The sequence below is a fragment of the Galeopterus variegatus genome, unplaced genomic scaffold (genome assembly GCF_000696425.1).
Source record: "Galeopterus variegatus unplaced genomic scaffold, G_variegatus-3.0.2 Scaffold11797, whole genome shotgun sequence".
Lineage (NCBI taxonomy): Eukaryota > Metazoa > Chordata > Mammalia > Dermoptera > Cynocephalidae > Galeopterus > Galeopterus variegatus.
The window spans coordinates 16,959-25,627 of NW_007737908.1; the positions used below are offsets into that span (position 1 = coordinate 16,959).

Consider the following 8,669-nt stretch of genomic DNA (forward strand, 5'->3'; position numbering starts at 1 on the left):
GCAAACCAGCTCTTCTCGCCGCAAATAACCCCGCCCGGTGCAAGTTTGGTTCCAGGGGCAAGACAAGTTTCTCCTTGGTGGGGCGGGTGTACACGTTTTCCCAAGTACCTAGTTTGAGCTCGAGTTTTCTGCCTGTGTCTCTAGTCTGTAAGGATTCCCTGATCTCTAACTCACTATTTTCACTGCTCCTCGGGAAAATGTGTATCGATGTAAGATTAAATTCCACCTGGCCCAGGGATTCGCCTTTGAAAAGCAGGAAGCCGGGAATCTCACTGTAAAGGATTCCTGAGCCTCAGAGTTGTTGCCGCCGCCTCTCAGCCTATCCTGATACTGTCTCTCTCCGGTTTTGGATGCAGGATTCTGTTTTTTGTCTTTTTGAGAAGTTCCTGGTTTGACTTAACTGATTGATTCACTCTCTCTTGATGAATTGTGTGTGTCTGGTACGTGTTAGGTGTGCCTGTCAGTCAGCTCTCTCCCGGGAACTGAGGGTGTCAAGATGAGAATGACCCAGTGAAACCAGAGACTCACTGAGTAGCAGGATAGGAAAGGAACGTCCAAGGACTAGGATCCCTATCAGTTCTGCTTCTCTCCTGTCCTTCTGCCCCTCCCAGGCCTCCCCTAGAGGGAGAGGAGGAAGGGCTATGCAAATGAGCACCCCTTTCTTATATAGGGGCTTATCCCAGTCCCCCAGCGCCTTTGGTTGCTAGAGGGAAGAACAGGATGGATCTGGCGCTGAGAAGGTGTCTTCTACATTTGGTTGTGGTGGGTGCTCTGCTGGCTGTGGGGGCCACAGAAGGTGAGTGTGGGTGCGTGGACATGAGCAGATGTGAATTTGGGGTTGAACACTTTCTTTGGTTTTTCTCCTCCTGATGGGAGATACAAGCAATATTTTATTCTCCCACCCATCTGATTTAGTGAGGATGTGGGCATCTGAGTTTTCCTCCCTACATGGAGATTTGGAATTGAGCCTGAAAATAATCTCTTAAGCTTGGAGGGGCAGGATACTGAGTCTCTGTAGCACTAATTCTAAGGCCTCCTGGTCAGTAAGCTGGAGCAGGGACTTCAAAGGGGTGAAATGAGTAGGAGGCTCTTTTAGGGAATCTCAGGCATTTGGGATAGGGGATTTAAAGTGGGGAGTAAGAGAATATGGAACTGGATAAGAAGGCTAAGGAGGGACCACTTTCCCCACGCCTCGGGATGGGGATGGGTGAACCCAGCCCAGATCTTTTGTTCTGGGGCTGGGAGAGACAGGCAGAGGGGTCTCAGCTGAGCGTCACATGAAAGGGCTCTGGGGGATTGGGGCCTCGTGACAGGAGCAAAGGGCGGGGGTGGGGGTGGTGAGAGGGACTGGAATGTCCCGTGCTGTTCTGAAGAGGGAGGATTGGAAGTGAAGAAAGAATGGGATATCTTGTGGCTTCTCTTGCTCTAGCGCTGGGATGCTCAATGAGGTGATTACAGATTTCCCCCCAGCAGAATCAACTAGGTTTTCAGTACACATTACAAATGAGGTGAGGCTAGGGGGAGGGGAAGAAGAAAAAAAAAAAAAAAAGAAATGAGGTGAGGATAGTTTCTGCTGTGCTGAAATATATACATCACATCCCAGCCCCCCTTTCTCTCTCTAGATCCCTGGTCTCACAGACTTCTAGGAAGTTCTCCTTGATCTGACTTCCCTTGTTTGTGCTGCAGTTTCAAGTCTTTTACTTTTACTATGTTCCTTAATGTATTCTGGAAACAGTCTGTTCACACCCACTCACTTGAGGCTCCTAAAAGACTGTGTTTACATTTTTGATCCTGAGTTTTAAAATCATAAGAAGACATTTTTCTAGATATTCATGAAATTTTATGGACTGGATTTGATAACTTTGTCTAGTGTGAAATGATATCATGTGTATGCAAGAAAATATTTGTATTTTTTCCAGATACGGACTGAATTTCTAGGGTTAAGATAACAAGGTGCCTGGAATTTGCTTTTAAATACTTCAGCCAAAAACAAAAACAAAATCACACCAAAAACAACTACCAATAAGGATAGATAAAGCAAAGGAGGTGAAATGTTGATAGCTCTTTGATCTGGGTATGGTCATGTAGAGGTCCATCATATCCTTTTTTCCCTCAGGCCTCTCTCTTGGTCAGTTACAATAATTTTGTCTTCTCTGTCTCCTCCCTCAATCTCTGCCTGCCTCTAATCCATCCTCCTCACTGTTTGCCGTACTGATCTTTCTAAAACACAAATTTGACCATGTTCAAAAATCTTCTGAAGTGTGAGTTTTATGGTATGTGAATTATATCTCAATTTTATTTTTATTTATTTATTTTTTAAAAAAAGATGACCAGTAAGGGGATCTTAACCCTTGACTTGGTGTTGTCAGCACCACACTCTCCCAAGTGAGCCACAAGCCGGCCCTATATCTCAATTTAAAAGAAAACACCTTCAGAGGCAGTCTTGCCTACAGGATAAAGGCCAGACTCATTAGCCTGGCACTTAAAGCCCCCAACCCATTTTCTCAGGCTCATTTCTCAGGGTATGCATCAACCCCATTGCTAGTAGTCCCTTAGCACGCTATGTGCTTCCATGCCCCGTGCATTTGCTCATGCTAGTCCTAGGGCAGCTCCTCACTGAAGTCTTTCCCAGTCCCATAGAGGAAATAATCTGTTTAGTCTGTCATTTTGTTGCACTATATGTATGTCTGTTATGGCATATATTAAATATGGTGCCTTGAATTATAGTAATTTATACACATGTCTATTTCCTATACTTCACCTTGAATCCCTTCAGAGCCATATTTTATTCTCTTTTTTTTGGCAGCTGGCTGATATTATTCATTTCTTAAGTCTTTTGTGCTTAGAACAGTGCTTGGTACATGGCGGGTATTCAGTAAATTAAAATGTACTTTTTTTTTGTGGCTGTCCAGTACGGGGATCCAAACCCGTGACCTGGGGTTATAAGGCTGCATTCTGTAAAATGCACTTTGAATGTGAGAATGAATGGAGTGACTTGGGATAGAGTGTTATCTCCTGAGAAGGTACTGAGTAAGGATCCTAGGGCCCTCATGGCACATTCCCTTTAGGACCCAGAGACCAGGACTGGCTTGGTGTTTCAAGGCAGCTCAGAAATAAAGCCTGGAACAGGCAGTTGTATCCAGAGTGGATAGAATCCCAGGGTCCTGACTGCTGGAGAGGTAAGAACTTGGAAGTCCTAGGGGAGGGCATAGTAGGAATGGGATGGGGAGAAGACCAAGAAGAACTGAGTTGAATGTACCTTGGGAAGATAGGAAGGAGAAAGGTATATTGGGAAGAGCTAATGCAGCTTCCCTTCCCAGGTGGCCAAGTGTCCCTTCAGGTCAGTAATGACGGGCCTACGTTGATTGGTGCAACTGCCTCCTTCTCTATTGCCCTGCACTTCCCTAAAAGCCAAAAGGTACTGCCAGATGGACAGGTTATCTGGGCCAACACCACCATCGTCAATGGTGAGTACCTCTCTATTCCAGGCCCTTATTCCTAGGACTCAGACTCTGGTGTCTCCACTGAGCTCAGGGAATGTCCCCTTCCCCCTCTATTTTTTTTTTTTAAAACAAAATTCATATGTAATACATACTCATTGCAGTAAAATTGTAAAACACAGATAAAGCAAAAAGAAAAGAAAATTACCATACCTAAAATGGGGGCAGCAGAATTCTGTGGACCTAGAAGTTGGACAGGCCCAGATTTAAACTTGTCACTAGTATGTGGCCCTGGACAAGTTACTTGATTGTTTTGTGCTCCCATATCCTTACCTGTAAAATGGGGATGGTACCTACCTTGAAAGGTTGTTGTAAGGATTAAAATGTATTAATATGTAAAGTACTTAGCATAATGTCTGCTCTAGCCTACAGTATAGACTCAATAAATCTTAGCTGGTGCAGTTATTTTTATTTTTATGTAGCGCTAGCTAGAGCAAACCACTCTAAACATTTTGATATATGGCCTTTCAATCTCTTTCCTTCGTAAGTATATACATATGAATCTTAAATTGTAGTTCTCACATGCCCCACCCCCAACCACCACTCCAAATGGGTTATACCATGGAGAATGTATTTTCTAGCTAGGGAGTATTCCCAGAGCCCCTCTCTGACTCCCTAGGAGCCATCTTAGGGGCTTTGGTGCATAGAAAAGAATGCCAGGGTTTGAAGGTGACTCTATTTACCTTTCAGGGAGCCAGGTGTGGGGAGGACAGCCAGTGTATCCCCAGGAACCTGATGATGCCTGCATCTTCCCTGATGGTGGACCTTGCCCATCTGGCCCTTGGACTCAGAGGAGAAACTTCGTTTATGTCTGGAAGACCTGGGGTGAGGGACGCCCTTCTCTGGCCTATTATCTACACTTGTATTTACTTCTTTCTTTTTGGCCCCGCTCTTTACCTTCTGTTATTTTCCCTCATCTTCATTTCCCCCTTGACTCCTTCCTCTTCCATAGCACCTCACCCTCTTCAACTCTAACATAATTCTTTTTTTTCTGTTTTGTTTTTTGTTTTGGTTGCTGTCTGGTATGGGGATCCAAACTCTGTTATAATTCTTTATGGTAGCCCTGCCCCAGTTGTATTCCCACCCCATGGAACCCTCCATTAGAACCCCTTCCCAGCTCCACACCCCCAGCCCCCATATCACAGCCTTCCAAATACCTTCTGAAGTAGTCATCCTCAGTACACCTCCTGACCTCCCTTCTCTGGTGCCGTTTCTAATCCTGTCCCTCAGTCCCCTTCGACCAGTAATCTCCCCTCCCTGCTTTTCTTTCCAAAAACCTCAGGCCAATACTGGCAAGTTCTAGGAGGCCCAGTGTCTGGGCTGAGCATTGGGACAGGCAGGGCAATGCTGGGCACACACACCATGGAAGTGACTGTCTACCACCACCGCGGGCCCCAGAGCTATGTGCCTCTCGCTCGTTCCAGTTCAGCCTTCACCATTACTGGTATGGATTTAGTAAGGGCAAGGCCAGTTGCAGGGCAGGAAAAGGTAGATAGGCTTGGCTGGATTGGAAAGGGGAAAGGGGCGATGGCATGTAACCTTAAAGGGGTAGGGCCAGGGCCAGGAAGACCTGGGCAGAGGAATGTGGGGCTTAGAGCCAGTGAAGGGCCAGCCAGTCAGCTTGGGGTTAGAGAGGAAGAAAGGGTTTTGAAAGGAGACAGTGCAGCCCAGGCCCATTTCTCACCTTTTCTGGCTCTTATCCCAGACCAGGTACCCTTCTCCGTGAGAGTGTCTCAGCTAGAGGCCTTGGATGGAGGGAACAAGCACTTCCTGAGAAATCAACCTTTGACCTTTGCCCTCCAGCTCCACGACCCCAGTGGCTATTTGGCTGGGGCTGACCTCTCCTACACCTGGGACTTTGGAGACAGTACTGGGACCCTGATTTCTCGGGCACTTATGGTCACTCATACTTACCTGGAGTCCGGCCCGGTCACTGCCCAGGTGGTGCTGCAGGCTGCCATTCCTCTCACCTCCTGTGCCTCCTCCCCAGTTCCAGGCACCACAGATGGGCACAGGCCAACTGCAGAGGCCCCTGGCACCACAGCTGGTCAAGTGCCTACTGCAGAAGTTGTAAGCACTACACCTGGTCAGGTGCCAACTACAGAGCCCTCTGGAACCACAGCTGTGCAGATGCCGACCACAGAGGTCATAAGTACTGCACCTGTGCAGGTACCAACTGCAGAGGGCACAGGTACTACATCTGAGCAGGTGCCAACCTCAGAGGTCATAGGTACCACAGTTGCAGAGATGTCAACTGCAGAGGCTACAGGTATGACACCTGCAGAGTTGTCAACTGCAGAGCCCTCTGGAACCACAGTTGCACAGGTAACAACTACAGAGTTGGCGGAGACCACAGTTGGAGAGTTACCTACCCTTGAACCTGAGGGTCCAGATGCCAGTCCATTCATGCCTACAGAAAGTATTACAGGTAAAAGGACTAGTGCTAATGAGTTTCTTTGAGGTAGGGTATTGGTCACCATTCTACTCTGAAAATCTTACTCAGGACCCAGATTTTACCCAGTCCTTTGCTTGGCTGTGGTCTCTTAGATGTTGCCCAATCCTTTGCTCTGAGGGACTGTGGTCCCCTCAGAGCTCTCACTGGCTCTAAAGTCCTCATGTCTCTCTCTCTTAATGACATGGAATAGGTCTGGAGTTCAGGAAACCAGGGTTTTCACCTAGGCCATGAGGAGAGAGCTTGTTGCTTCTCTACCCCTGAGAACTGTTGGGAAGGCCAGGGAACAAACTGTAATCATTTACATAATATTTATATCTCATTTTCTGTTGAAGTGTAGATGCACAAAAATCTTTCCCAGATTCCAGGACCCTGATTCTCCTATTTCCCATTCTTGGATTCCCATCCCAAAGAAAGAAGGAAGTGAAGAGAGAGGCTTAAATGAGTTAACATATGTTGAGCGTCTAGCCCAAGACCTGGCACAGTGTCGGCGTGATAAACATTTGGGGATTTTTTTTTTAAAAAGATGACCAGTAAGGGGATCTTGACCCTTGACTTGGTGTTGTCAGCACCACGCTCAGCTAGTGAGCAAACCGGCCATCCCTATATAGGATCCGAACCCACGGCCTTGGTGTTATCAGCACCGCACTCTCCCGAGTGAGCCACGGGCCGGCCCAACATTTGGGGATTTTTAAAAACTGCAACTCTCTGCCCCTAATTGTGTGACTCTGGAGCAGTTATTTTCCTCTTCTGGCCCTCAGTTTCCTTATCTATAAAATGAGATTTCCCAGGTGTTTTCTGATTCCAAGCAAGTGACTTCAGGATTTAGTAACTCTGGCTCTACCTGGAAAAATACCTGCTTGGCCTCTGCCTCCAGGTGAGTAATTTGTCCCTTAACCTTGCCTCCTCAATTCTCTTCTGCCAGGCTCTCTGAACCTGATGGATGGTACGGCCACCTTAATGCTGGTGAAGAGACAAGTTCCCCTGGATTGTATTTTGTATCGATATGGTTCCTTTTCCCTCACCCTGGACATTGTCCGTGAGTCTTGCCTACTTTGGGTGCTGATGGAGGGAAGCATGTGCTGCCTAGGGGCTGGCCAGTGGAAGCATAACTTGGGAGGTACCTGGACTGAAAGAATACCCAAATGTCAGGGTCCTTATTTGAAGGTGTGGGGATGAGATTGGAGAAGCAGCCCTAGACCTTTCCTGTCTATGGGCTTTTAGGTCATAGAGGAATCCCAATTAATATAATCTTGCAACTCTGCAGAGGGTATTGAGAATGCTGAGATCCTGCAGGCTGTGCCGTCCAGTGAGGGGGATGCATTTGAGCTGACTGTGTCCTGCCAAGGCGGGTGAGTATCCCATTGCTTGCCCTGATAACTTTTGAGTTGACTGTTGCCCTCCTCTCTGGTGTCCAGTGTCCCTTCCCAGATCTGCTGATGTAAGCTGACACATCTTCCAGGTTGCCAAAGGAAGCATGTGTGGACATCTCATCACCAGGGTGCCAACCTCCCACCCAGCGGCTGTGCCAGCCTGTACCACCCAGCCCAGCTTGCCAGCTGGTTCTGTACCAGGTACTGAAGGGTGGCGCGGGAACCTACTGCCTCAATGTGTCATTGGCTGATGCCAACAGCCTGGCCTTGGTCAGCACCCAGCTCATCATGCCTGGTAGGTACTTGGACAAGAGCTAGGATGAAGAAGGGGAGTGGGCAGAGGCCAGCTGGCAGGGAGCAGACACTGACTGAGGCAGTGCCTGGGATTCTGCTCACAGGTCAAGAAGCAGGTCTTGGGCAGGCTCCCCTGTTTGTGGGCATTGTGCTGGTGTTGATGGCTGTGGTGCTTGCATCTCTGATATACAGGTGAGGGTCCCACCATCCAGCTTATACCCTCTTACCCCTCATTACCATCACTCACTCTTCCTCAAGGGGAGAAGGAACCATCACTCCCTGTGAAGAAGCATGGCATCCCAAAGAGCCCAGGCTTGGAAGTTAGACAGGCCTGGGCTGTAGTCTTTCTGTGGGACCTTGGGAAAGTAGCTTAACCCTTCTGAGCCTCTGAAAAGTAGGAAAACTACTGCCTGCTCTTGGGGGGCTGTTGTAAGGATTAGAAACAATGTGGGTAAAGCACCCGGCTCTGAAATAAGAGTGCAATTGATAATATTGATGACTGTTGTTAATAATATTGAGTGGGACAGTTTGGGTGAACTGAGTTTTCTACCTGCAAGAAGGGCAGATTCCCAGGCTTGGGGTACTAAGGCGCTCAAAGCAGGGAGGCTTATAAAGTGAGAGGGGAATGGACAGTGGCTACCAAAGAAATAAGAGAGGATGAAACCCTGAAGGTGTGAGAAGGAAAGGGAGCTAGGATCAAGGCCAAGACCTGGGATATGGTGTGTCCCCTTCCTTGGAGAAGCAAAGTCAGGCTGCCTTTGTCCATTGCTAACCAGATTTCCCCTTCTCCTGATATCAGGCACAGACTTATGAAGCAGGGCTCGGCTCTCCCCATTCCTCAGCTGCCACATGGTAGCACCCACCGGCTGCGTCTGCCCTGGATCTTTCACACTTGCCCCAGTGGTGAGAACAGCCCACTCCTCAGTGGGCAGCAGGTCTGAGTACTCTCATTTGATGCCATAATTTTCCCAGGGTCGACAGCAACACCTATATTTCCTCCAGTCTTCCCTTGGAGACCACCATTACCTGAAATAAATATTCAGAACCTGG

The 8,669-nt window shown here is 47.9% G+C and overlaps 1 protein-coding gene across 3 annotated transcripts; it reads left to right on the plus strand.

Annotated features, from left to right (window-relative positions):
* Positions 1–42: 42 nt before the first annotated feature.
* Positions 43–8,669, plus strand: PMEL (premelanosome protein). Of its 3 annotated transcripts, none has more exons than XM_008594879.1 (11): positions 43–796; positions 3,069–3,179; positions 3,321–3,467; positions 4,191–4,325; positions 4,783–4,944; positions 5,206–5,928; positions 6,878–6,991; positions 7,220–7,304; positions 7,415–7,620; positions 7,724–7,811; positions 8,419–8,669. In XM_008594879.1, exons 1-11 carry the CDS (start codon positions 721–723, stop codon positions 8,558–8,560), a joined length of 1,989 nt encoding a protein of 662 aa, XP_008593101.1. In that variant the 5' UTR covers positions 43–720; the 3' UTR covers positions 8,561–8,669. The 3 variants fall into 3 exon arrangements, with proteins under 3 accessions (XP_008593101.1, XP_008593100.1, XP_008593102.1); XM_008594878.1 differs by having other exon boundaries at positions 677–796; positions 7,703–7,811; XM_008594880.1 differs by lacking the exons at positions 3,069–3,179; positions 3,321–3,467 and having other exon boundaries at positions 677–796.

Bases quoted from the DNA above. Each gene is read 5' to 3' on its own strand.
- PMEL (XM_008594878.1), top strand. From the start codon at position 721: ATGGATCTGGCGCTGAGAAGGTGTCTTCTACATTTGGTTGTGGTGGGT. The intron at 7,305-7,414 runs GTGAGTATCCCA...CACATCTTCCAG, and splicing joins ACTGTGTCCTGCCAAGGCGG to GTTGCCAAAGGAAGCATGTG. The intron at 7,621-7,702 runs GTAGGTACTTGG...TGACTGAGGCAG, and splicing joins CACCCAGCTCATCATGCCTG to TGCCTGGGATTCTGCTCACA.